General features: G+C 54.4%; 1 protein-coding gene and 1 long non-coding RNA gene across 6 annotated transcripts; one reads left to right on the forward strand and one right to left on the reverse strand.

Annotated features, from left to right (window-relative positions):
• Positions 1–64: 64 nt before the first annotated feature.
• LOC116755252 lies at positions 65–19901 on the reverse strand. Its single transcript, XR_004350305.1, has 3 exons — positions 19288–19901; positions 7721–7887; positions 65–2070 (listed from the first exon to the last, which is right to left on the reverse strand). It is a non-coding gene; the product is annotated as an uncharacterized LOC116755252 (long non-coding RNA).
• Positions 19896–27847, forward strand: KIF12 (kinesin family member 12). Of its 5 annotated transcripts, XM_032634414.1 has the most exons (20): positions 19939–20128; positions 20199–20264; positions 20363–20441; positions 20592–20719; positions 20814–20889; positions 21256–21390; positions 21561–21696; positions 22450–22541; positions 22721–22871; positions 23560–23678; positions 23761–23865; positions 24452–24554; positions 24637–24727; positions 24914–25000; positions 25831–25921; positions 25993–26097; positions 26730–26830; positions 26927–27045; positions 27374–27436; positions 27487–27847. In XM_032634414.1, the coding sequence occupies exons 1-20, from the start codon at positions 19965–19967 to the stop codon at positions 27561–27563; spliced, it is 2088 nt and encodes a 695-aa protein (XP_032490305.1). In that variant the 5' UTR covers positions 19939–19964; the 3' UTR covers positions 27564–27847. The 5 variants fall into 5 exon arrangements, with proteins under 5 accessions (XP_032490304.1, XP_032490305.1, XP_032490303.1 ...); XM_032634413.1 differs by lacking the exon at positions 19939–20128 and adding an exon at positions 19896–19911 and having other exon boundaries at positions 27374–27590; XM_032634410.1 differs by having other exon boundaries at positions 19945–20128; positions 22724–22871; positions 27374–27590.

A 27847-nucleotide genomic window follows, 5' to 3' on the forward strand; every position in this document is an offset into this window, starting at 1 on the left:
GACAGAAAATAGATCAGGAAACCCGTGAACGTATAAGCTAATTTTATAAGTACTGTGAAAAAAACCAAAGCAGGCTAAGTGGTTTGAATACGATGAAAACAATGAGGATTGTTAAAGTTACCCATTGCTGTGTAAAAGACAATCGCAAGCTCGGTGGTTCACACAACAACCATTTTTATGCTCACAGATTCTGTGGGTCAGGAATTTGGGCCGAGCACAGCGGGGAGGGCTTGTCTCAGCTCCTTGAGGTCTGGGGCCTCGGCTGGGAAGACTCAAATGGCCGTGGGGGGGTGTGAGCAGGTGGGGGCTGGACTCATCTGGAAGCATCTCCGTTCATGCGTGTGGTAGGCACAAGAGTGCCCGTTGCCCCCAACCAAAGATGTGGCATGTCCTAATGCCTGGAGCCAGTGAGTATGCTACCTTACGTGGTAAAAAGGCTCTGAAGATGTGATTAAATTCAGGATTTTGAAGGGGTGAGAGTATCCTTGGTTACTCAGACAGGGCCAACGGAATAGTAAGAGTCTTTATAAGGGAAAGAGGGAGGCAAGAAAGTCAGAGAAAGAAATGTGACAAAGGAAGCAGGGGCCATAGTCAGAGAGGTTAGAAGATGCTACTCTGTTAGCTTTGAAGGTGGAAGAGGGGCCATGAGTCAAGGAATGCAGGCGGCCTCTAGAAGCTGAAAAAAGGCAAGGATTTCCCCCAGAGCCTCCAGAAGGAACGCAGCCCAGACAGCAGGTTGATTTTAGCCCAGTGAGATCCATTTGAGACCTGACCTCCAGAAGTGTTAAGAGAACAAATTTGCATTATCGTCAGCCACTGAGTTGGAGGTAATTTGAAAACACAGTAGCAATTAGAAGCTAATATAACATGTCTGGTGTCTTGGCTTTAGGTAACTAGAAAGTGGGCTCAGCCAGGACAGTTGACCAGATCACCCCCATATGACCTCTCCATGTGGCTTGGCTTTCCTCACAGCATGGCGGCCTCAGAGTGGTGGCACTTCCCATGGTGATTCAAGGCTCTAAGAACAAGCGTTCCAGCAAAAAGGCAGAAGCTCCATGGCCTTTCACAGCCTAGCCTCTGAAGTCCCACTGTGTCACTTCCACCGTACACTATGGGTCAAAGCAGTCCCAAGCCCACCCAGAATCAAAGAGAAGGGACAGAGACCCCACCTCTTGCTAGGAAGAGGGTCAGAAAATTTGCAGCCATGTTTTTAAAATCACCACAAGCCTAGTTTAGATAGGGTGGTCAGGGAAGGCCCTTCTGAGGAGGTGACATTTGAAGAGAGCCTGGATGAGGTGAGGGAGCTAAACAGGGAGTTCCAAGGAGAGGAAACAGAAGCACCAAAGCCCAGAGGTGAGAATGGGGCAGGGAAATAACCGGGCAGTTCTGGTCCGTGTGACAAGCGATCAGTAGGGGCTCAAGGGGCTGTGGGAACCCAGTTGAGGGCCCTGGAACCAGTCTGAGAAGGTTCTAGAAGGAAGGGATATGTGAGCAGAGGGCTGATGATTGGGGCTGAGATGACCCACGTTGGAGGACTTGGCAACCCCTCTTACATGCTCCCACCCCACCTTGCAGAGGACTGAGGACTGGTCCAGGCTCCTCTCACTCCGGCCCCCCAGGGACCCCCACAGGCAAAAGCAGACCTTGGTAAAGGCGTCTGCTTCCTGGGCCTTGAGTCTTCTCTTTCTGTGCCCCCTGTTGCCCATCCCTTTCCTCCCAGACATCCTTCCACAGGATCCACTAGATGAAGTCTTACCTCATTAACCCAGGGCTGGACAAGTGCACTTTCTCATGAAGGTAAACACAGCCGGTGGGACACAGAGGGAGGCTGTGTGTCACAGGCAGGGAGCCTGCCTCCCAACCGATACCTCCCATGCCTGTCCCCCGCCCACCTTTCAGGGCCCAATCAAAGCTTTCTTCCCTTTGCAGCTGCAGCCAGGGAGGTGGAAGGAGGCCCAGGTCCAGCCAGTCAGAATGGAGCAGAAAACATTTCTCTGGTCTCCGGGGTCAGCCCAGGAATTCCAGCCCCAGCACAGGACTTGGCATGTAGAAGATGCTCAATAAATATTCCTTGAATAAAGGAAAGAAAGAAAGAGAGAGAGGGAGAGGGAGAGAAAAGAAAGGGAGGGAGGGAGGGACGGAGGAAGGAAGGAAGGAAGGATGGAAGGGAGGAAAAGAGAAAAAGAAAGGAAGAGTTTTTTCTCTGACACACAAGATGGTTAAAAACACAGGCCATGTTTCTACGGTCTTGGGTTCAAATCTTTGTTCAGACTCTTACTAATTTACTGCAAGTCATATCACCTTTCTGGGCCTCAGTTTCCTCATCTATAAGATGGGGATAGTCATGCCAACCTTACAGAATTACTGGGATGATTGAACAGGATGGTCTCCAAAAAGTGCTGATAGAGAAGATGGTGATGGTGGTGAAGAAGATGGTGGGTAACAGACCTAAGCCCTCAGCACATGCCAGGTACGGCTCTGAGACCCCTCTAAGAATCAGTATGTTTCATCCTCACAACAACTCAAGGAAACATTTTACAGATGAGGAAACTGAGGCACAGAGAGGTTAAGTAACTTGCCAAAGGTCACACAGCTGATAAGTCGTATATCACGAATCCAAACCCAGGCAACGTGCCGAGCCTGTACTTGAGCTGCGTTCCACAGAGGCTGGCATGTAGTAGGTGCTCATTAAGGGGCAAGTCCTCTGCCCATTGGGTAACTGTCTTTGCTCTCATTGGGTGGTGAGCACTTAAAGATGGGACTGCCTCCTGGTCCCCAGCCCTGGGCTGGGCCCATAGCAGTGTTGCTTGGGCATCGCTCTTTTCATGCCCTTTAAAGGGATAAGAGTGCTCTGAAGTCTGGCTGTCTGGAGTTGAATGTCACCACCATTTACTGGCCCCAAGCCTCAATCTCCCTAAGTCTCAGCAGGGAGAATCTGAGCACCCATGTCGCATGGTCTTGTGACTGAGACCAGGACGGACAATGCTAATCAGAATAGCGGGTGAGAGCTCAGTGGATGCTAGCCATTGTTACAATTAGTTTTGCTGTTCCTCCATACTCCTGCCAAGTTTCCCAACAGGACCCTGGCTTTGCAGGGACCAAGGCAACCTCCTGGGCAAAGAACAGTTAACCAGGCTCTTTCTGGCAACAGGTAACTTAATTCCCATCTCAGACGCTGAGGCGGAGACCAACGCAGAGGTGAAGCTGGAATGTGAGATCAGCCCGGGGCCGCGTGCTCCCCAGGGAAACGGCCAGAGCTTTCACCCCGACTCTTTCTTCTCCCGCCTTCCAGAGCAGTGGTCATAGATACGGTGAAACAAGATCAGCCTCAAGTGGGACTGGGGTTGGGAGGGAGTTGGGAGCAGGTGGGTTGAGAGGGTGTAACACAAGCCCTCTCAATGTCCCTCACAGACAACACTGAATCTGCCCTTTGACTTCCCCAGAGGCCCAGAGAGGTTAAGGTCCTGGGCCAGTATCACACAGCTTATCTGGCAGCCAGTTGGACTTTCTGAATCTGGAGGTCCCTAAATTCTAAAACTCTGTGATACCCCCAGCCCAGCCCATGGTCACTTCTTAAGGGACAGAGGGTTGGAGGGTGATGATGGGGGAGTCTTTTACATGTGCCTTAGGGAGCCAGGCCAGAGCCTCCAGTGTGGGGAGGGTGGGGAGCCACCAGGCGGCAGGATCGGGTACCAGGCCCCACTCCTTTGCTCCCCAGTGAGGGTCAGTTGCTCTGAGCCGGGGAGGAGAAGCAGGACTCCAGGGATGGAAGGCACTGGAAAGCCATTTCTCTAGCGCCGGTTGAGGGTACCCCCGGGCTCAATCTCCTTCTCTCTCTGCCTGGCTCCTGGCTCCAGCCCTCTCTGGCTGCGGTCTCTGTATTTCTCTATCCCTGTCTCTGCTGGCCTTGCTTTGCATCTCTCTGTCTCTTTCTGTTTCTCACTACATAGCTCCCTGTGTCTCTATATCCTGTTTCCCTCCCTTTCTTCTCTTGTCAGTCTCTCCCCATGTATCTCCCCCTGTTTCTGCCTCTCCAGCATGTCTCTCTCCTGTGCAAGGCCTCTCTCTCTCCCTGCCTGTTTCTCTCTCATTTCTCCTCTCCCTCCTCTTCCTCTCCCTCCTCCCCTTCCTCCTTCTCCATTTCCCCTCTGCCCTGTCATCCAACTCATCTGGGATAGAGAACGGATCTGGGTAGGAGAGTGACACAGCAGGGCTGGCAGGTAGGCTGGAGGAGGGGAGGGCAGGGCAAGCACACAAGAGGCTACTGCAATGGTCCGGGCAGGCAGGGGCCAAGTCTAAACCCCGTGAAAGCCATGGGTGGAGGAGAGGACGGTTCTGAGAACCGCTGTAAGGGAGGGGGCCTCGATGATGCTGTGGGGCCTGGGAGAAGGGCCAGTAGCCGGGAAAACTTCCAGGAGGGGAGACGAGGAAGGGAGGGCGGGGAGTGGAGTGGAGGGACAAGAAGGGGCAGATGTTGAGACCTGAGGCCAGCTTGGAGAGAGCTTTGAATGCTGACCAAGAGCCTGGGCTTCAGCCCGTGGGGTGGTGGCTTTTTATGTGAATCTGATGAAACTCCAGAACTCTCCCCTGACAAATGTATATGCCCGATGTCTGGCACCCAGGTCAAGGCTTCTGGGACACTTCGAAGTTCTTCCATGAGCCACAGAGACCCCAGAATATGAAGCTGGTTCCAGGCACTGGGGAGTCATTGAGGGTTTTTGAGCTGAGGAGATGGCAGACATGGAGCTACACTGTAGGAAGATGGCTCTGCAGCAGTGTGGCCTTAACTGTGCAGCACAGAGGCCTGGCCCCTAGGCCTAGGGCCTCCCAGAGTGTCCCCTGCTTCCTGGAGACCCTGCAGGCTGCTTGCACCTAACACAGGGGAGTGGGTCCAAGCCCTGAGCCAGGGTGGCTGCAGCCCAGGGTGCTAAGCGTCAGAGGGAGGGGCTGAGGCCCTCTCCACACTGCTGCCAAGAACTCTTGGTCCTAAGTGCCTGGGCCTGGCCCAGGAAGACTGGGCCCTCACAGCCATTTGGATGATCAGCCCGGGGACCTGCGACAGTAGCCCTGCTCTGCCAGGCTCAGCCTAGTCCGGTCCCTTCCTACCTGCCCGCTCACCTGCCTCCTGTCTTGGATGCCCTGGGTTGAGTCTCTACCTCCTCAGACAACAGTCCATTGAGGCAGGAAGCGGGCCCAGTGTGGGTGTTGTCCTCACCCTGCCAGCTGGGCCAACCTGGAGTTTTCAGCAGCGACCTTAGTCTGCTGTTCCAACACCCGCTGCACAGATAGGGAGCCTGAGTCCAAGAGAGCGCTGAGATTTGCGCACTCATTCTCCTGCAGGCTGGTGACCCAGGCAGGCCCCCAGGCTTTCAGCCCCAGGGCTCTCCTGCCTGTGCTGAAAGAACAGTCCTCCAGTCTTCCAGTGCCTGCACATCACCTTAGTGCCCCATCACCTGAAAAGCCCAGGTCCTGTCCCAGTTATGCCCTCCACTGAGGCTGCCTGAGCCACTTGGAGCGGAACTCATTGCTATTGCCATAGCTACCAGTTATTAAGTGCCTACGATGTGCCAGACACTCGACATCATGACCCACCGTGTAGGTGACAAGTTACCACATTGTGTAGATGAGGAAGCTGAGGCTCAGAGGAGGTGAGTAAGTTGCCTGTGCTTATCCTGCTAGTAACTGACAGAGCCGAGATCAGGACCCAGGTGTGCCCAACTGCAAAGCCCAGGCCTTTCTTCCATGCCATATCCCTTTCTCTTCCTGTCATACAAAAGGGGAATCAATTTGGCTTCCCTAGAAACTTGGGAGACCCAGGAATCTGTCCCTAAAACCAGAGGTCCAGGCACCCTCCTGGCTCCCAGAAGACCAGCCAGGAGTCAACTTTAGCAGCCAGGGAGGCCCTCAGCTGCTCCCTTTCCTTTAGCAGAAGAACCGCAGGGGAGCAGGAGATGCCCATGAACCTGGTCTCCAGGGTTCTAGCTCTGCCATTGACTTGCTGTGTGTCATGGCCTCATTGACTCCCCTCTCGGGCTGAGCCTCTGTCTCCCCCTCTCAATCTGGAGGAGCTGGGATCACGGCTCCCAGAGGGCCATGCCAGCCCGAGTGCCTGCAATTCCTTGGCTAGAAGGAGGTACCTTGGTGCCCTCTGGGCAGAAGCTTTGCCAGGCTAAGGGTTTGGCATGTCATCTTTGCCTGCTCTGTTCAAAGGTGACTGTCTTATTCCAACAAGGAGCCACCCCAAGGGTGGCCCACTCCAAAGCCCAGTGACTCACTTACAGAGTGAGGGGCAGGCGGGCGGGAGCGCTCTCTGTGGCTCTTGGCGTCTAGTGGAGCCCACGGTCCCACGAGCCCACGCCGAGCGGGAACTTGTGTCAACCACTGGCTCCTATAAATCGCAGGGCTAGGACAAGGTGGGATTGTCGGCGGCCCTCAGAGAGAAAACTCAGCCTGTGTGCTCTGGGGAGCTGACCCTGGGGGACCCTGGGCCCTGCTCGGTGGCATTAATGAGCCCTCCATCTGGTGCCATCGTCGACCACTAGCTGATGCTGACACAGAATTTCAGCTGCGCGAGACAGTGCGTGTGTGTTCCAAGGCTAGCAAAGGCTCAAGTTTTCCGATTTGGAAAAATCGGTTCAAAGGAAGGAAAATTGAGGATGAGGAACTGAAGATAGCTTGATTCGTGTTTCCTCAGTCTGAGACTCGGCTGGTTCACAGCAGACTATCTCCCTGGATGTCTAACAGAGGAAACCCAGGCTCAGAGAAGGCTGGGCCCCAGGAGGGAGGGCCATGGCAGGGCCAGAATGGACATGTGACCTTTTATCTCCCAGCCCAGAGCTCTGACCATCCTGCCGTCCTGCCCCCCTCAGCCAGGGGCCAACTCTACCCTTGGCCCCGGTGGAGTGTGGACCCTGGACTTCTCTGACCTTGATTTGGACTCAACAGCTTCCCCTCTTTGAAGCACAGCATAACAGACGCTTCTACTAGGAGGCTTCCCAGGTGGGGCACCCAGAGCCCTGCCTTCAAAGAATTTATCAGACAGAAGGGAATTCAGGAGTAAAACCAGAAAAGTAATAATGACCGATGCTTACATGGTACTCACTCTGCACCAGACAGTTCTGTTCTAAGGGCTTTTCGTGTGTTAACTCATTTGATCCTCACAACAACCTATAAAGTATTGTCAGTCCCATTTTACAGATAAAGAAGCTGAGGCACCCCGAGGTTAAGTAACTTCCCCTTGGTCACACAGCTAGAAATCTGTGTAGCCTGTTTCTTGAGTCCACACCACCAAAGAAGATATCACGTGACAAGTTTTAGCTCCTCCTCGGTGCGAGGCACCATCCTCGGTATTGGGGACACAGTGGTGGAAAGAAGAGGCAAGGATCCTGTCCTCAAGGAACTTGCCACTCTTCCTTCATTCACTCATCCATCCATCACCCAGCCACCGCCCATCCATCATCCATCCATCATCCAAATACCATCCATCCACCATCAATCTATCATCCACCCATCCAACTGCCATCCGTCCATCTGCATCTATTTTTACTCACTACGGTATCCCTCATGCTCAGCACAGTGCCTGGCACGTAATCCTCAACCAATATCTGTTGAAGGAATGAAGAGATGAAGAGAGATTGGGGCCATGCCCAAGAGCTCTGGGCTCGAGTCTTTTACCCTCTCTCAGTCCAGCCCAGTGGGTAGTGAACACTGCCCTACTCACCTCACAGGATGCTTGCGAGGCTCTCATGGTGAGTAGACAAGTGCTTTGCAAACTGTAAAGGGCTGTGAAGACATACCATCAGGCTGTTGAGCTGCTGTGCGGGCGCCGAGGCCTGCAGAGCTGGGTCTCCCTCAGGTCTGGCTGGTGAGCCCTGTCAGAGGCTTCCCCTTGGTCTGCCAAGAGGCCCAGAAAGGAAAGGAAATCGACATTTAACGAGCATCCGAGATGTGCCAGGGCTTCACACACTTTAACCCTCTCTTCTCTTTTCTTGTACAGATCAAAGGAATGGAAGCCCAGAGAGGTCTGTCATTTGTGTAAGGTCACACGGCCAATGAGGAGCAGAGTCCAGGTTTGAACCTGAGGCTGTGAGCCCCAAAACTTGTGCTTGTGACGGTAGCCCACACCACCTCCCTTTAAAGGGATGTTGCTGCCTCCCTGCATTCCAAATATCCTTAAGTTCCCCACTGTTCAAGGTCACAGAGCAAGCTCCTGGCAGAGTCTTTAAAAAAATGTTTCCATTCAGTTTTTGCATTGATTATTTCCTTTTTGCTTTATAGGAATTTCCCCCCTTTTATTTGTAAAGAAAAGCCAATGTAAATGTTCTCCCACACATAGGTTAACCCTTGTCTGACAGAGGTGGATTCTGGGCAGCCATTTCGGAGAGGGGATGGAAGGTCAGCCTCTTGCCAGGGCTTCCTGCAGGACCTTTTCTCAGACCCTCGCGATAGTTCACACTCAGGTGTGGCTGTGCTGTCTAACATCACCCGTGGCAGAAGCCCCTGACTCCCAATTTACCAGCTTCCTATGACCCTCAGCACGGGGCAGCCTTGTAGGACCCAAGAAGAAACCATGCCCTGAAACCTAGAGGCCAGGGAACAGTCTTCCTGGAGACTCTACTCGTGTACCACAGGCTGGGACAGAAAAAGAAACACTCACAGCCACTGTCCTGGGCCACCCACCGAGGGCCTGGCACAGCACCGGGCACCGCACCAACATCCTCTCTTTGTGTCTTCTCAGCAGGAGGGGTTGGTCTCAATAACCCCATTTTACAATGGAAAGGGAAGCTGAGGCTCAGAGAGGCAAAGTCATCTGCCCAAGGCCGCACAGCTGGCCAGGGGCAAATTGGACGTAAGACAGGACCCTCGTTTATAAGTTGCTTTAACTCAGGGGCTAAAAATAAAACATTGTGCACTTGAAATGACAAGGTACCTCCTCTGGGCCAGGCACCAACTGCAGTCCTGGGGACCTGGTGCAACATGGAACTGGTGGAAGAAAGCCCCAGTTCTGCTAAAGACTTGCCGAGTGACCTTGAGTGGGTCACTCTCCTTCTCTGAGCCCAGAATTTGCCCTGTGTGAGCTGAGTGGATTGAGGGTCTGAGTCTTTTATACTCTTTCTCATACGTTGTTTGGGTACCAATTTGCAAGGTAGAATTTAGGGGGCGGGGAAAATGGCTGTGCTTTGTGGAGTAGTCCTGCAGTACGGCTGAAAGTTACTAAAAAGCTCTCTTCCTGCCACTCAGAGACCCCATTACCAACACCCCAAGGGGCAAAATTCCCAGAGGAGTTAAGGTAGCTGGGATTAAAACACCCCATTCCTGACCCGCATCACCATGTGGGGGGCCGAACAGAAGAACTGCAAGCCCCGGGCCAGATACCAACGGGAAGCAGGGACGGCACCAGGCCTTCCACGCCAGTGGACGGTGGACGGTGGACGGTGGGTGGGATGCTCTCTGAGCTCCGCACACCAGCGGCTCCTGCCCCGCCCTTCTCCTGGACAGCCCCTCACCCCTCACCCCAAGACACATCGCCCCGCTGCCCCCAGCCCCTCAGCAGAGGCTCCTCCTGTCGTTGGCTCCAGTTCCAGCAGGCTGGCCATTTAAGGCTCCACCTCACCCCTTTAAATTCTATTTTTTCAAACCACATTCTTGAACTTGGCAGATAACGTGGCAGCCCGACAAGAGCCCTATTTACTCGGAGAGCCGTGAATGGGCCCTTTATAACAAGCTTCATTAATATTTCTACCTATTGGCCAGCTCTCCATTTCCTCCCCCTATACAAACAGATTCTCCACACAGAAAGACTTTTCAAATGCTCTTGTTGACTTTCCCCAAATAGGGAGGGCAGCCGGGCTGGCCAGGGTGTGTGAGTGTGTGTGAGTATGTGTGCAGGGGAGGGGGTGTCTGTGGGCGTGCGCCCGCCAGCCTGGTGCAGGAAGGAAAGAGGCCCACTATTCATGGGCAGGGGCGGGCAGCCCGGGTGAGTCCAGGTATGCTGCATCTCACAAAGACACACTGAGTCCAGCCTGCACCGTGAATTCCAGAGCCCTGGCCGGGGGGGAGTGCCGGACGCTCCCTCCTCAGTCCCTGCTGCTGGGCTGGGTGACTCTAGGCAAGTCCCTTACTCACTCTGGGCCTCACCGTTCTTATTTGTCAGTTGGGTCTACACCCTGTCACTCAAAGTGTGGTCCACGTACCAGAGCAGCAGCATCACTTGAGAGATGCAGATTCTCTGGCCAGATGCGCTGGAGCAGAATCTACATCTTAAGGTCCCCGGGGGATATGCGTGCACAACGAGGTTTCAGAAGCATCAGATCTACGGCACGTGCCCCTCTGCCACCACCAGCGCTGTTCTGTGGCTCACAGGCCACCCCAGACCTTAAACATCACTGAGCCACCAAGGCTATTTTGTTCCCTACTTGGTGACCGCAGGCCTGGCCCGTGGTTAGGGCTCAGGAAATAAATGAACGAACAGAAAAGTGCATTGTCAAAGTCCAAAGCCTTGTGCTAGTGACAGAAATTCTTCCTCTTCAGCATTTGAGAACTTGTGAAGAACAGCCTGTTCGTCATTCGGAAGGTCACACGGCATTGAAAGGGATCGCCTAATATTGCAACGGATGGGGTGAGCTCGCTGTCTTTTGGCGATATGCAAACAGAGGCTGGAGGGCCTGTGAGGGGCGCGGAGCCCCACACGTAAAGGACGTGCCTCTGGGGCTGAGGAAGAACCACTGCAGAGAATGTGGTGTGATCACTGCGCTTGCTTACGGGGGCTTATGGTGGCAACTTGGAGAGAGGCAGAGCCACATCTCCAACTGATGACGCCCCCAGTGAGGACATGGCAAATGGCTTCACTTCCTTTCCATTTGTTCATGTGATGAATGTTTTTCCAAACTGTCTGGCTGTCTGCTGGACCTTGGGGACATGATGGTTAATAAAACAGACTTTGTCCTTGCCCTCATGGGGGAGAGAGACCACCACCGAGTAGATTAAAAATTAAATTCAAATTATGAGGAGGAAGCAGAGGAGGGTGAGAGACAAGTTGTGGGGGGGAGTGGGGGGGGGGGGGTTGGAGGGAACTTATTAGCCAGGGGAGTCAGGGAAGACATCACTGAAAGGTGAGCTTTTAAATTTAAACGTGAAGACAGAGGAGCCAACCATGTGAGGAGCTGAAGGAAGGGTGCTCTCAGCAGAGGGAACAGCACATGCTAAGGTCCTGAGGCAGGAAATATTTAGCGCTTTGCAAGGGGTCAGGGTGGCAATAGCACTCCACATGCAAGGGGGAGAGGGATCTGTGATGGGTGGCAATTTCCCAGACCTGCTGGGAGGAAGGATGGCGCAGAGTAGGTGCTCAGAGCATAACGTGTTGGCTTTTAATCGATCTTCAGGCCTCTGTGGCTGCTTCAGGCCCCTATCAGGATGGCTGCCTGCTCTTTCCATCTCTCGGGAGCAGCCCAGGAAGTACCCAGCCTGGGCCACGGCCCAGGATGGGGCCAGCTGAGCTGGAGGGGGTTGAATGAGCCGCCTGTGTGTGTCTTGGCTACCTACAGCTTACCTTTTGGGGGAGGGGTGGCCTGCCCAGCTTTGGCTAGCCTAGATGGCTTGGACAGAAATCCCTGACGCCCTGCCTAGGTCTCAGCTGCAAAGGCCAGACCCTCTCGGGAACACAGAAGCCTCTGGCCAGCCCACACCAAGTACCAGGCTGGAAATAACCAGTTCTCTCCACCCCTAGGGGCCATGGGCTCACCCACCACAGGGGCTGGAGTGGCTGGACAGAGTGAGGCCTCTTGGATTCTCCCAGCTGGGAGGCCCCTACTCTCAGGTTCTGGGGGGTGGGGAATTCAAATCCTGGATTTGCCACTGACCCCCCAGGAGTGCTTCAAAAGCTGCCTTAGCAATCTGAGCCTCAGCTTTCTTATCCATGAAATGGAGTCGATCACTCCCTCTGAGGGTCACTGTGAGAAATAACATAATAGACGCGTGAGTTTTGTAAACTGGAAAGTGCAATGCACATCGAAGAGTTCATGGCTGGGAGGAAGAGTTCACGTCATATTCGAGGTCATGAAAAGAGAGTTCTGGTGTACAGTCCCAACTCTAACCTCTGGATAGATCACAGCACTTCTGAGAGTCTCAGTTTCCCCAGCTGTAACATCTGGACCCTTGTCCTGACCTCAGTGTTGTTACGAGAATCCAGTTAGTTCAAACGATGTAGGCACTGAGCACCTACTATGTACCTTGTTCACAGCATTCTAGATGTCTTGCAGAGGGGAAGAGCCCCTTTCCTTCTTCAACTTCAGGGAGTCCTTTCCTGAGGCTTCAAGATAATCCGAGATGTACTCAGGAAACCATCAAAGGATGGGGAGAAGAAGACTTCTAGGTCTCAAACTTGGCCCCCAGAGTCAAGTTGCTGGTCAAGAACCTGTCTCATGTTCTTACTATCCCTGTGACTTTGGCCAAGTTACTTAGCTTCTGCAAGCCTCAGTTTCCCCATCCATAAAGCAGGGAGATTATTAATACCACAGCGGCTGTTGCTGTGATTAAATTCCATCAATTGAGAGCTGAGCTCAGTTCTTGGCCCATTGTGTTTGATTCATCATGTTTGCTGCTATTAGAAGTAGGAGCAAATAGAAGTTGGTTGTTGTAGTAGTAACAGTCATAAAATAGTAGTAGTATAAATGCCAGTAGTAGCAGTAGAGGTGATGATATAAGTAATAATAGTAATAGTAGTCACAGTACTGGTAGTAGCAATAGTATTAAGAAGTCCCAGTAGTACTAATAGTAGCAGTAGCAGAAGTACTGGTACTGCAAGGACTGGTGGTGGTAGTAGTAGTAGAAGTGCTGGTTGTACTAATAAACAGCGGTAGCAATAGTAGGAGAAGTAGTAGTGGACCTACTAGTATGATGCTAGTAATCGTAGTGCCAAAAGAGAGAGGTAAGACTGAGAGAATTCAGCCCCTTTTAATTCTGGGGAGATGGGACAGGGTCTAGTTTATGGAAATTGGAAAGGAGAAGGGTCCAGAGAGATGAGGTTGACAGAAATGAAGGGGTGCAGGGCCCCAGGAACTGGTGCTCATCAAATCCTCTTAGGCTTGGTGGGGGAATATGATTCTGTTTCAGGGACAGCGTCTTGGGGTGGGGGGCCGGGCTGTGTCTCCACCTCCCGCTCCCCCAGGGAGGCAGGGACAGTGTTTGCTCCCAGAAATCCCAGAGCCCTGGAGGAAGCAGGGTCTTGGGTGCCTCTGGTCCACTGTCCTCTACACACACTGAGGCTCCGTGTGTGTGTGTGTGTGTGTGTGTGTGCGTGTGTGTGCGCGCACGCGTGTGTGTCTCCCTTGGGTCGCAGAGTGGGGAATGATGGCTTTGCGGCCTCGGGAGACGTGCTTCCTGCTGCTCCAGTGGGCCAGCCTTGAGGGTTTGGCGGCTGCGCTTATGTGGAAGCTGCAGCTTCGTGTTCCAGCTCCTCAGCTGCCAGAGGGGCGAGTCAGCAGTGGGGTCTGGCACCCACCCAGGCAGGAACTCAGCGGCCTCAAGCTGATAAGGTGGGTGGGGCTTCCTGGGAAGAGCTTGAATAATTACAAGGAGGGACACTAGGGCATCATCCCCAGGCTCTGCTCATCTGGAAGAGTGAGTGAAGATGAGTTTCTAGCCAGAACCATTACCAGGGCTTCCATGGAGATTTCTATCTTCTGGCAGTTTGAGTATGATCCCACCAAACTCCCTGGCCTTTGATCCCACTAAGCAACAGTTTGCTCTTCAACTTGTCCCACTGCTGGGTCTTTGTTCGTGCTGTTCCCTTTGCCTGAAATGCTCTTCTTCTCCCTTCTGCCTGTCCCAATTTCTACCCATTTTTAAAGCCTGTCTGAATGCTACCTCCTCCAGGAAGTCCTTCCAGATTCCCCAGCCCTTGCTCTCCGGTCAGGATTCACTTTCCTCACTGGTGTCCCCATGGCATTCGGTTCCAGCTGCTATGAGTAGTTCAGTTTAAGAGACATGCCCTGATTCACCAACCAGTCCCTGCCCTCAGAGAACTTACGAGTTCCCCCAGGCAGACAGATGTTGCTGCCCCATCACTACCCCCACTAGATGGGTTCAGGTCCTGGGGCTGGTAGTTGTGGGAGGGTGTGGGTCCTTAGAGGAGGGATCCCATGCCAAATCCAGGAGGACTTCCTGGGAGAGGATGCAGCTTCTCTATGCTCAACCAAACAACACCAACGACACAGTGGATAGTTAGCACCCAGTTTGTGACCTGGCACACAGTGGGTGCTTTGAATGTGCTTAATTCACATTCAAATTGAATGTGTAGCTTTGCCTCACACATTGGACAGCTTTCTGTCACCTGTGTAGAGAAAATCTAGAAAGGAAGAAAAATCTGGAAAACTGTTAATGGATCCCACGATCCCTGCAGGCAGGGCCTGTGGACAGTTCTGCTCTTTTCCATGAGTTCAGTGGATTTTAAGCTTAAAAAAAGGGAATCTCGGGCAGCAATGAGATGGCTTATCCGGAAGTCTGGTCCCAAGAGAAGGGTAGATGTTCTAGATAAAACAGACACAAGGTCTCAAAATGCCCATCAGGATCTGAGAAATCACTCTACCAGAACATAGCCCAACACACACGCTGAGTGGGATGACTTGGTCATCAAGAACAACTGAAAATCGAAGTTGTCAATCCCGGCTGTGCATTAAAACCATCTGGAGTGCTTTGGAAACACTGATGCCTGGTTCCAACCCCCAAACCAATTAATCAGAATCTCTGTGGGTGCGGCCTGGAGTCCCCAGGTGATTTTGATGCCAGGGGAGGAGCTCCACTGCCTTAAAGTATCATTCAACATTCCCCAGGGAAGAAGGCAGGGGGGTGTGAAAGCCAATAGGGGAGCATGTTGCAAGACAGATGGTAAAACTCAGACAAATTGTGTACGTAAAGGGTCAACTTCAGTTAGCCAAGTTCAGCTTTGCAGAACAGCTCACAGGAAGAGGCTGCAGAGAGTAGAGGACAGAGCACAAGTTCTGGCGACTGACAGATCCCCACTATACCACGAAGGTTCCAGACACATGAGGCATCACTGTGCAAGAGATGGTCCTTAACGCCCCTTAACTTTCTTACATATTAACATTATTGCTTTTAGGAGAAGATATCCAGCTCACAGGTAAGTCGTTCCTGGGTGAGCAGTGGGTGGACTGAGGCAGGGGAAAGCTGTTTCTGTTTCTAGGGAGAAGAGCTGAGATCCTGGAAACAACAGGAGGTTCAACAACCCTGGGTCCTTTGATTTCTCAACCACCCTTCAGGCAGTATCATTTCCTCTTGCTGGACTTTCATGCCTTCATCAGACAGACAGACAGACAGTGAGTGTGCCTCTGTGCCAGGCCCTGTGCTGGGCATGGGGATGGGATCCCTACCCTCACCAAGCTCCTTGTCTAGCAGGAAGCCTGGCATGGCTGCCGGTACCCACCACACACAGCAGAGAAGCCATGTGAAGCTTCGGAGGAGAGGAGCCAGGCATTTAAGGGGAAAGAGTGATGGCCTGGGTGTGCCAACGGGTTACTCTCTCCATCTTGTCCTAAAATCATTACTCTTGATCACGATCGCAACTGTTGCTCTAGCCTGTGCTGGCCCCCTTCAGTTTTTCCATCTGCCAAATGGGCTAGGGGGCCAGAGAGACATTCATTCAGTGATCCCTTAAGGTCCCTGTTTGGGAGAATTTTGTGAAATGAGTCCTGTGGCCCACATTGATGTTTTAATGAAAGATTACAGCAAGCTCTGTTTGGAAAATTTCACAACAGGCCTTGGACCCATCTGGCTTTTCCTCCATGGGGGATACAAGTGGAGCAATGACAGATGGGTGTCGTGTGATAAAGGGAGACCATCCTCCTCACTGATCTTCTTTATCATCTTTCTTCCACCTCAATCCAATGCAAGTCTGTCTGGCAGGGTGAGCCCCAGGCTGGGCTCAACCTCTTCCCACAGAGCCTCAGTCTCTGTACCTCACAAATGGGGACGAGCCCTCCTGTGTAATGTGTCAGGGGGAGCAGAGGGCACTGACACTCGGGGCTTACCAGGGCCCCCTAGAGCCTGTCCTCCACCCTCTGCGAACTCTAAATTTGTAGCACATGTTTGGGTCCAAGAGGCTAGCTTGGGGAGAGTGTCATTCAGCTTCTGGGCACATCTGAGAGTAGCTTTGTGGCAGGAGTTGATGATCTCTATGATAAATGGGTCTCTAAAAGAGTCCTTACATCATGAAGCCGAGAGTCTGTGGTTAGGAGAGGAAGGGAGGGCGGAGAGATGGAGGTCAGGGAGGGATGTAGGGATGCATCCAGCAGCCCTCGCGCCAGCCTCCCCTCCTCCTTCCCGGCTCCTTCCCTTCTTCCGACCAACATCTGTTACATTCCTACTGCACGCAGGGCCCTGGCTCGGAGGCCCTAGGGATGAAGCCCACAGAGTCCCTGCTCCCCGACAGAGAGGAAGAGCAATGCAGTGCGGTCATCACTGTAACGGGGCGGGGGGGGGGGGAACGCCAGGAGGTTGTGAGGACACGGATGTGGTTCCAGACTGACCTCATGGGGCGGGGGGTGTGAGGGAAGGCATTCTATGGATGGGAAGGCTTGCAGGACAAATCCACCAGGGAGAAGTGAGCGCTCCTGGCAGAGGGAACAGCAGGGGCAAAGGTTTAAAGGGATCAAAGGAAAGCCTAGGAAAGCTTTGGGCTGGAATGCAGGCTGGATGCAGGCGTTGGGGGCTGTGGGGAGTGGAGACGGACAGCCAGAGGGGGCAGCTGGAGACAGAGCCCAAATGGCCTTGAGTCTGAATGGCCTTCAGTCCCAGCCAGGGGACCTCAGACTTCATTCTGAGGCCCCAGGGATGAGGGTAGGGTTTTCTCAGGGCGGGGGATGGCTGGGGCTGAAGGGAGGAGAGTGGACTGAAGGGGCTAGAACCAGGAGCAGGGTGTGTGTGGGAGGGTCCCCTGATTGCTCAATGTGGCTTTTATTCATTCCCTCGAGAAGCACTTCTTGAGGGCCTGCTCATCCCCGTGCACAGCACAAGGCCGGCCGGCCCCTCCACAGGGCACAAGCTCAGGAGAAAATGTATAGAAAGAGCGCTGACAAAGCCTCCTTTGTGATGAACCCTGGGGCCGTGTTGGCATGATGCTCTGCTGCCCTCTAGCGAGGCCTGGCGACGCACCCCTGCAGGGTCCAGCCAGCTTCTAAGATGTGCTGAGCTTCTGTACATGCCTTCTCTCTATCCCTCCCTCAACTACAGGAGTCCCACTGCTCCCTGGGAAAAGGGGCGGTCTGGAAGTGGAGGACAAGCTCAAAACAGGGTGAGGAGGGCAGGTGGACACAGAGGGACTCAGTCCCAGCTGTGGGAACAGGCAGCATCAGGGTCAATGAGGGGCTTGGGGCCCAGGTACTGCATCTTGAATTTTCTCAAGTGAATAAGCACAGACTACATACAATGGTAACGATGATGATGATGGTGGAGACGGTGGTTGCAGTGACTAATGATTATGGGCACTGCTGGTTTTTGGCAGTGCTGATTATGGGCACTGCTGGTAGGTGTTGGTGATGGGGTGATGGTGGCAGTCATGATGACAAAGATAGAGGTAGAAATAGTGGTAGCGGTGATGGAGGTGGTGGTTAAAATGACTATAAAGCTACACAGAATGTTCTTGTATATGTCTTTAGGTGGAAGTATGCACTCATTTATATTGGGCACAGACCTAGGAGTGGAACTGCTGGGTCATAGGACAGGTACATGTTTAGCTTTAGTAGATGTTGCCAAACAGTTTTCCAAAAAATGGTCGTATTTACACTTGTAATGTGTAAGTTCCTGGTGCTCCACAACCCCACAAACACTTAGCGTTGTCTGTTTTGTTCACTGGAGTATCTCAAACGCCTGGAAGCCTGGCATATAGAGGAGACTTAATAAAAATCTGCTGCATGAATGCTCCATATGAGGGTGGCAGATGTTCACATTCACCATTAGAGACCAGAACCAGAACTTTGCTCCTGCTTGTAGACATTCAGTGATGGCCACATTTGGATCCAGGTTGGGAGCCTGGTGTAAAAGTCCTGACCAAACAGCTCATCACACCCCAGAGTGCACATGTCCCTTGTCTCTGCACTTTTCTCAAAATCCCTTCAGTGTGGCTCCCCTCACTCCAGTTTGAGGAGGAACAGCAATCTGATCAAACCAATGCACACTAAGATGTGAGTGACTCATAATCCTTAACCCTTGTTCACTTACTGGGTTTACGACATGAAAAAAAGGCAACCTGCCACAGCAGACAGCAAAGAACTTAGAGTTCCTGGTTTTGGATTTAAACTCTCTCAGTTTGGCCACTTACAGCTATTTTCTCCTTAGGCAACTTCCCCTGCCTATCTCTATTTTCCTGTTATGTTTTATTCTGTTTTCATTTGAAAAACAGGAATGGTAATTCTTGTCCTATCCACCTCAAGGATTCAAAAAATATAATAGATTAAGGAACTTCAGAGTTGAAAAGACTCTTGGAGATCATCTAGGGATTTTTAGTTTTGCTTTTAAATAATTCTTTACAATAAATGAATCACTTTCAATTATAGTTTCACTGAAATCACAGAACTATATAAAATAAGGGCAGGATCATTAATCTCTTTTCGTAGGAAGGAAACAGGCTAAAAGGGGAAATGACTTGCCCAGGGCTCTGCGGTTTGTTAGTGGCAGAGCTGGAGGCAGTGGCTCTTTGCTCTACCTAATTCTCCCTGCAGATCTAGCTAGAAGGCCCTATAAAACCAAAAGGTCAACTGGGCTCTTGCTTGCATGCCTCCAGTGCATGGGGAACTCACTGCCACCCAAGATAAAGCATTTGCTACTTGGGTGGCTCTGATAGTTGGCTGTCATTTGTGGTGGTATAGAGCGTGTTTCATCAAGAGGGGGTGATTATTAGAGCTTTCATTCTAATGTTTCTTTGAAGGAAGAGGAATTTACAGAAATATTCAGAGAACATGCAGAGATAGCCAGAATGGCAATAATTATAACAATCAATACCTACTGATGGTGTCACTTCCCTGTTGGTAACCCTTCATGGGCTTCCTGATTCTCCGAGGAATGCACCCAGATTCTTTGATGTGCCTTTCGTGAGCTGAGTCCAGCCTCAAACCAGCTCTCAATGCCGCACACATCTCCCCACCCCATCCTGGCCTTCCTGCAGGATATGCTCCCTCTGCCTGGAACACCCTCACCCACCACTCTCACCTCCCTGCTCCTACAGGCCTCTGAATCCCACCCCCTCCTCCAAACCCCTGCACATCAGATTGCACTTACCTGTCTCCGTAGCACGACTACGAGCTTGGAAGGGGCAGGATCTGCATGTGATTCCTCCACCCGGTGCCCTGCATGAAGAACGGCACTGAATGGGTGATTGCCCCGGCCCAGCATATTCACAGACATCTCTGCTGCTCTCATCAGTCAGGCCAGGAGAGAGTTAAACAACCTCCCTGGCCTTGGATCAGCTCTGGCATTGGAGAGGCAGGTGGCCCAAAGTTTAACCAGATGCTTCAGAGCCTGTTGTCAGCTCAGCTCAAGGAATTCAGTCCAGCCACATCTTCCTGGAACTGAGACCTGGGCCCCTCCCACCCCTCTAGACCCCTTTCCCCTCCCGGGGCTCTGAGCTAGAGCAAGCTGGAACTGCTGGGGAGGGGTAAGGTGGGGAGGAAGATTACAAAACTGGAGGAGTAGGCGGAGAAAGTAGGAAGAGCCTGGTCCATGCTCTGCCCAGACTTGCTGTGTGGCCTTGGCTGAGTCCTTCCCATCCCGGTCTCAGTTTCCCCATCTGTGCACAGAGGAGGCTGGTCTGGGTGGTCCCTCCTGATGGGACTGGCCAAGGGCAAGTGATCCTCAGACTCCAGAGTCCCCTAGCTACAGACTCTCTCCACCACAGAGGTGGCGGTGGGTAAATCTTTAACTAGCTAGCCCTGGGTAGGCCCAGCCTTTCCGGATGGATGGCTGCCTGGGAAGGGGGGGATGCGGGTGGAGGATGTAAGGTGTGTATAGCCAGTCCCAGTGTGGTGAAGGGGGAGGGTACTGGGGAGGGAAAAGAACGAGACTCGGGCGGAGCTAACCCGTGTGCAAAGCAGAACATGGAGGAACGCGGGTCCCCCGACGGGTAAGTACAGATTTAGGGAGGTTCAAGGAGCCGCTGGCGCAGGGATGGTTAACTCGCGTTGCTGCCACAGGGACCCCGCGCGGAACCTGGAGCAGGGACCAGAGGGGCCAGAAACGCCCATCCAGGTGGTGCTCAGGTGGGTATAGGTTGGCTAGGAGGGGTCCAAGCGAGGAAGCCTCTGACGGAGATTTCAGGATGGACCATCCACCCCCTCCCCGCCTCTTCGGACCACAGGGTGCGTCCCATGAGCGCGGCGGAGCTGCGTCGAGGGGAGCAGAGCGTGCTGCACTGCTCAGGGACCCGGACTCTGCAGGTGAGGACCTCCCCCGCACTCCCCAAAAAACACCTACCGGGAAGACGCCAGGTCCCTCCAGGCCAATTTCCCCCAGGCCCCGCACTCCCCCAGGTGAGCCCCGCCCTCCCCAGAGTGCCCCGCCCCCTTCTCCACGGCCCCCTCTCCCAGGTGAGCCCCCCGGGCGGGGGCCCCGACGTGGCGTTCCGCTTCGGCGCAGTGCTGGACGGGGCGCGCACGCAAGAAGACGTGTTCCGGGCCTGCGGCGTGCGGCGCCTGGGCGACCTGGCGCTGCGCGGGTGAGTGAGGTCTGGTGACGCCCCGCCCCCACACGGCCCCGCCCCCCCGCCCCCCGCCCCTCCCTGGGTACAGCCACACCCCTGCGGTCCGCAGCTTCTCCTGCACCGTCTTCACCTTCGGCCAGACCGGCTCTGGGAAGACCTACACCCTGACCGGACCTCCTCCCCAGGTGGGCCGATCGCATTCGGAGCCCGCAAGGGTCAGGGGTCGGTGGGCGAGAAGCCCTGGGGAGCCGCAGGCAGCGCAGACTCCCAGAGGGAAGGGACGTGGACGATGAGGCCCAGCCCCATTTATTTGCGGAAACTGAGGATCAGGGAGGTGAAGGGACTTGGCCAGTGTAGAGCACCTGGGTTCAAATTGTGTCCCCTTTATTTACTAGCTCTCAGTTTCTTCATCTGTAAAATGGAAGTGATAGTACTGACTGAGAATTAAACGTGATGTTGTATGGGAATTGGGCACAGTGCTCTACAAAGGGTAATTATAACTGCGGTGGTGGTGGTGAGCCAGCCCCAGGCTCAGCTGTTTCTTCCCCCAGGGGGAGGGCGTGCCCGTACCCCCCAGCCTGGCCGGCATCACGCAGAGGACCTTCGCCTGGCTGTTGGACCGCATGCAGCACCTCGGTGCCCCTGTCACTCTCCATGCCTCCTATCTGGAGATCTACAATGAGCAGGTGGGGGACTGAGAAGGCTAGAAAGACAGCCCACAAGGAAAAGGAGGCATTTCTTTCCAAGGAGGCTGGGTCAAGGGGCAGAATAGATGGGGGACTGTCGACCATGAGGTCTCGGGGTGGATGAAGCAAGAACTCAGGCCCCTCCCTCACCCTCCACCCTCCTCTCTCAGGTCCGAGACTTGCTGAGCTTAGGGGCTCCCCGGCCCCTCCCTGTTCGCTGGAACAAGACGCGGGGCTTCTACGTGGAGCATCTGCGGGTGGTGGAGTTTGGGAGTCTGGGGGCCCTGATGGAACTTCTGCAAATGGGTGCGTGCTATTTCAGGGGAGCTTTGGGGTACGAGAGATGCCCATGTTTCACTTGTTCACTGAGTGCCCTCGGAGCCCCAGCCTGGAACTGTGGGTTCAGAGATGACCCTTGGGGGAGAAAAGAGCCAGCAAACCAACAATTCAGATACAGCCCAAGAATGTCCCCCACCCCTACCCTCCAGGCCTGCTGATTTTGCCTTCCAGACTCTTCCCACCCTCCTCTCCAGCCCTGGGCTTCTGCCTCAGTCAGGCCTCATTTTTCCGCCCTGGAAGGGTCTCCTCCTTTCAGTCCATGCTTCTCCATGTAGCAAACCACACCCTGCTTCCCTTCCAGACCTTTCCAGTGCCCTGAGAGTAAAGGCCATACCTCCTAGCCTAGCCTAAAGGCCCTTCAGTTCCACTCTCATTCATCCATTCATCAGATTTTTATTGAGCACCTACTGTGGCTGGCATCAGGGACACTGAGACTCTGGGCTCGGGCCAAGCATTGTGCCGGCCTCCCAGCTGATCTCTTTGTCTGAGTTTCTCTCCGTCCACACAGCAGTGGGAGAGATGTTGATAAAATGTTAATCAGACTGCCATTCTTCCACTCAGTTCTCTCCAGCCCCCTTTCACCTATCTGTGCTCTACTCTCCTGCCTCTGTGCCTTTGCACTGGTTGGGCCCTCTACCAGGATGCCTTTTCTCCTTTTTCTTTTTTGGTGACCACTTGCTCTTCCTACCACGTCCAGCTCCATACGTTTTTCCCCTCTAGGTCTTAGCCGTAGAAGGAGCTCAGCTCACACCATGAACCAGGCCTCCAGCCGAAGCCATGCCCTACTCACACTATACATCAGCCACCAAACTGTGAGTGCCCCAGCTTGGGGGAAAGAGCTGGCCCAGGGCCACCCAGCAAGGGTCTGCCTCTGGATGTATAAAACAACTTGGGCGTACACAGGAGGTAATGGTGAAAACCCTTGGCCTTGTGGCTTTGATGGGGACAGCCCCTCCCACGTCCCCATCAAGCCCTGCTCCCCCAACCCCAGCAGATGCCTCCTGTGGATACCGGGGAGCCCCCTGCCGGGGGGAAGCTGTGCTTTGTAGACCTGGCTGGCAGCGAGAAGGTGACGGCCACAGGATCCCGTGGGGAGCTGATGATTGAGGCCAACAGCATCAACCGCAGCCTGCTAGCCCTGGGTGAGATCTGGGGCCAGCTGGACTGACTTCCTGAATCCCTCCTCTGTGCCTTCCCCATAGCTGTCCGCAGTGAGGGAAACCAGAGGAGTTGTAGGGCATGGAGGAGGGTTAAAGAGCTGTGATTCAGAAGCCACAGGCCTCCCTCCGGCCTCGGCTTGCTGTTGTCTCATGCTTTTTCCCTCTTAGAACTTGTTTATAGATCTATAAATACTGAGGATACAGTTACATTCTAACTGAGGAGGTAGAAACACTCAAGTGCAGGGTGTGAGCCCTCAGACATTCAACCTGTCCCTCGTTGCATTTGGGAAGACTGAGGCCCTGTGAGGGGAAGGGCGCTAACATGTCTTCCCTCCTCCCCATCCCCCAGGTCATTGGGCCTTGAGGTCCTTAACAGCTGGGGCCTTGGCCTTCCTCTGTGCATGCATGGGGAGACGCATAGGGAATGCCTCTTCATTTGATTTATTTGTCAGACATTTCCTGAGCCCCTGCCAAGTGCCAGGCCCTTCGGTGGGCCCTGGGGATCAGGGATGGAGCCCAGTCTGGTGGCAGAAGCCAATCTGAACGGGTAATGAGATCACGTGGAAAGAGATATCTTAGAGACCTACAAGCCTGGGTGGAGATCCTGGCTCTGCAGAGTACCAGCTGGGTGGCCTTGGACATGAAGGGTAACCTTGCCTTCCCCACCCAGGTCACTGCATCTCCCTGCTGCTGGACCCACAGCGGAAGCAGAACCACATCCCCTTCCGGGACAGCAAGCTCACCAAGCTGCTGGCGGACTCGCTGGGGGGGCGTGGGGTGACCCTCATGGTACCTAAGGGGGACTGGCAGGGAGGGCTGGGTCCTGAGGGAGGGCTCCCAGAGAGGAGCACTCAGGGGCAGTCCTCCCCAGGTGGCCTGCGTGTCCCCCTCAGCCCAGTGCCTTCCCGAGACCCTCAGCACCCTGCGATATGCAAGCCGAGCTCAGCGGATCACCACTCGGCCCCAGGCCCCCAAGGTGAGCGGAGAGAGACACAGGCAGAGGGCTGGGCAGGGCAGAGGGTGGGGGATCAGGCAATAGCTGGGGACTGAGTTGGTGTCACGCTGAAGTCTGGGACTGAGTCAGGTTGGGATTAGGGTCGGAATCTTGATGATGGGGTTATGGTTGGGGGGGGCGGGGGCGGGTCACAGTCAGGGTTATGGAGGGTCTACGGTGGGAGTCTGATCAGGAACATGATTCAGGGTCTGACCGACATCCGAGCTGGTATCATGATAAGTCTGAGTGAAGTTGGAGTCTGACGTGAGGTCTTATTTGGGGTCAGAATCTGGGCCAAGGTTTGAACAGAGCTGAGTTTGGGGTTGGACAGGGAGTGGGGTGTAGCTTAGAGCGGGCCCTCCAGGCGTGCAGCTGAGGCCACATGGCACTTTAATGCTGTTGGGACAAGGTGCCCCCTCCAAATGGATGCAGCCTTGGGCCAGGATTCAAGGCTGACAAGTGGAGCATGGGCTGCATTTTAAGCTCCACTCACTCTGCAACCCCGGAGCCCTTGCGCAGCGTGAATGTTTACAACCACAGCAGTAACTCTGGGTCTGTTTCTCTGCAGTCCCCTGTGGCAAAGCCACCCCAGCATTTGGAGACTGAGCTATTGCAGCTCCAGGAGGAGAACCATCGCCTGCGGTCCCAACTGGGCCAAATGGACCCCAAAGGTATGAGCTCCCTGGGGGTGGAGCGAGATGAGGATAGGGTCTGGGGCTCCTGGGTCTCCAGCTACCTCCCTCTTCTCTGCAGCCTCTGGACTCATTGGGGCCCGGGTGTCCTGGGCTCAGCGGAACCTCTACGGGATGCTGCAGGAGTTCATGCTGGAGAACGAGAGGCTCAGGTAGGGCCCTGCCCGCCCCCCGTGCCCCGCCCCTCACTGCTGGCCTTCCTCCTTTCCCTGGTCCCTGGCTCCCCTTCTGTCCCCACCTGCCTCCTGGGGCTCCTACGGTGCTGCAGTGAGGAGAGGCTGACTGATGCCCCCGCCAGCCCTGCCTCCCGTCACGGTCCCGGGGCCTGCATTTCCTAGGAAGGAGAAGAGGCAGCTGCAGAGCAGCCGGGACCTGGCCCAAGATGAGCAGCGCATCCTAGCTCAGCAGGTCCACGAGCTGGAGAGGTGAGCGCGGCCGGGGACAAGCCTTTGGATGGAGGGCAGGTGGGAAAGGGGTGGCTCAGTGAAACGGCTAAGTCTGATCTCCGGATCCAGACCCCCTGGCTTCTGATTCCAGCTCTGCCACCAGCTGTGTGGCCTTGGGTGAGTCATTTAGCCTCTCACTGCATGGGTTTCCTCTTCTGTAGAATGGGAATGATATAGTACTTGCCTTCCAGGGTTTTTGGGGGGTTTTTTATAAATTTTTCTTTTCGGGGCACGAACCCGTGTCCCCTGCATCGGCAGGTGGACTCTCAACCACTGCGCCACCAGGGAAGCCCTATAAATTTATTTATTTATTTATTTTGGGCTGCGTTGGGTCTTTGTGGCTGCGTGCGGTTTTTCCCTGGTTGTGTTGAGCGGGGGCTACTCTTTGTTGCCGTGCGCGGGCTTCTCACCGCAGTGGCTTCTCTTGTTGCGGAGCACGGGCTTTAGGCACACGGGCTTCAGTAGTTGTAGCACGTGGGCTCAGTAGTTGCGGCTCGCGGGCTCTAGAGCACAGGCTTAGTCGTGTGACTCACGGGCTTAGTTGCTCCACGGCATGTGGGATCTTCCCGGACCAGGGATCGAACCTGTGTCCCCTGCATTGGCAGGTGGATTCTTAACCCCTGCGCCACCAGGGAGGTCCTCCAGGGTTGTTTTAAAGATCGGATTGAATAAGTTCATATGTAAAGCATTGAGAGCAGTGCCTGCATATAGTAAGCAATCCATGAGTGTTTGTTAAAAGCAGGACTTTGGTGCCAGCCTGCTGGTAGCATTGAGGACTACAGACAGACAGACCCCACTGTTCTTTCCAGGCGCCTCCTCTCTGCCTGCTACCTTCACCAGCCGGGCCCTGGCCCAGCCCCACCATGTCCCTGTGTGATGGTGCCACCTCCCCCCTGCCACGTGAGTCTCTGCCCAACCCGGATAGGGGAGGAGCAGGAATGTCACAGAGCCCCTGACTCAGCCTCTTGCAGGCCCTGCCGCCTCTCTGCCCCTGCCCCTGCTGCCACCTCTGCCCCCTGTGCCAAGCGCCACTGGCCCACTGGGCCTGCCCACGGAGGGAGCTCCACCTGCCCCAGGTAGGAAAGGCCGAGGTGCGGGGAGGGAAGGCTGGCAAGTTGGAGACCTGGATCTAGGGAGTCTGCAGTTTGGAAGGCTTCAGAACTCTGGGGACTCTGATGTGCTGGGTTGGGTCATAGTGGGGAGTGGCTGGCTTTGGGTTCTCTCTGCCCAGGGTTCAAAATAGCTACTTACCTCTCCTGCCCCTTCTCCCCATCCTACCTTCTCTCGGAACACGCTCTGCTGTTTGCGTACTCATTCATTCACTTAACGTTTTACTCATTTATGCATTTACTTAATGAATGAGTTAATGGATGCATTTACTTAGTGAATGAGTGTTCACTTCCTCATTCAATAACCCTCCTTAAGCTCCTTGCTTCGTGGCAGCCCCTGTTCTGGGCACTGAGGATTCACAGACCTGACATGGTTCCTGCCCTCATGGAGTTCCTTGTCTCCAGAGAGGACATCACAAGGGCCACGCACTGCCCACAGAAAAAGTGACCATGACCCCACCCCTTTATGCCCACCTGACATTCTTAGTGCCCCACGGGGCAGGTACGGCAGGGATGGTGGTGTCATGCTCGGCGCCAGGGAAGTGGGGCACAGAAGCAGGGCTGAGGTCACCCAGTGTGGGCTCTGGTCTTGCCTGCAGGTGTTTGGCTCTAAGGCCCCAGCTGACATTCCCCTGTCTGCCCGTCCCCCACCCTGGGTGCCCCCATGTAGCCCTGGCTCTGCCAAGTGTTCAAGAGAGAGGTGGGTCCAGCTCTGGGGCACTGGGGGGTGGGGGTGGGGGAGGAGGCCCAGGAACGTGAAGGCTCGCTTCCCACCACCCAACCCACCCTGGCCCAGGAGTCACAGCGACTGGATTCAGACCCAGATCCTGGCAGAAATGCTGACCAAGGAGGAAGTGGTACCCTCCGCACCTCCCCTGCCCATGGGGCCCCTGAACACATCGCCAGTGCTTAGAGGTGAAGAAAGGAGCAGGGGAAGGGCCGCCAGTGTTTTCTGTGATCTTGGGCCAGAACCCACCTTCTCCAAACCTTAGTCCTCCCATTTCTGAACTAGGGGGCATATTAAGAGGTGAGAGTTCTAAGATCTTTCTATTTCTGGAACTTAGAATTCTCTTCCTAGGGCCACCTGCACTCCCAGATGTATGCTGGAGCCCATGGGGTACATGGCAGGGGGAGGGGAGTGGGTACCACCTGAGGCTTCCCCAGAGGATGTTGGGACCCTGATGGGCCTGGGTGAGGCAGGGTCCAAGGGAGTGCTGGCCTCAAGTCTCACTGTGTCCCTCAGGTGGGGCTGCAGTTCCAAACCTGGCCCGGAGACTGGAGGCCCTCAAAGACCAAATCGGCAGCTCCCTTGGACGTGGCCGGAGCCAGCCATCCCCCACTGAAGGCACTTGAAGCCCCTTCGACGTGGCCGGAGCCAGCCGCCCCCCAGTGAAGGCACTGGAAGCCCCGGCCGGGTCCCCCCTTCCTGCTGAGGGCAAAGTGCGAACCCAGGAGACCACCATGTGACCTAGAGCTGTGCTCTGCACTCCTGGGCCTCAGTCTCCCCATCTGTTAAATGGGTTATAGCAGCTGCTGCTCCAGTTTGCAGCTGGACGGGGCGGAAGGCAGTTCCTGAGGCATGGGGGTGGGGGCTGATGGGGCAGTCTGGGGAAGCAAAGGGAGGGTGCCAGCCTAGACCAGGAGAAATGAGACCGGATTCAGGAGAAACCAGGTAGCAGTGGTGAAATAAATGAATAAAGAGAGGCATCCCCTCTAA

Source organism: Phocoena sinus, chromosome 6, assembly GCF_008692025.1.
Source record: "Phocoena sinus isolate mPhoSin1 chromosome 6, mPhoSin1.pri, whole genome shotgun sequence".
Classification (NCBI taxonomy): Eukaryota; Metazoa; Chordata; class Mammalia; order Artiodactyla; family Phocoenidae; genus Phocoena; species Phocoena sinus.

What these genes read in the sequence shown, in the direction of transcription:
- KIF12 (XM_032634414.1), top strand. Translation starts at nt 19,965, where the DNA reads ATGGCTGCCTGGGAAGGGGGGGATGCGGGTGGAGGATGTAAGGTGTGT. An exon ending in TGACCGGACCTCCTCCCCAG is followed by an intron (nt 20,890 to 21,255) that starts GTGGGCCGATCG and finishes TTCTTCCCCCAG; the next exon opens with GGGGAGGGCGTGCCCGTACC. An exon ending in CTGGAGAACGAGAGGCTCAG is followed by an intron (nt 24,728 to 24,913) that starts GTAGGGCCCTGC and finishes TGCATTTCCTAG; the next exon opens with GAAGGAGAAGAGGCAGCTGC.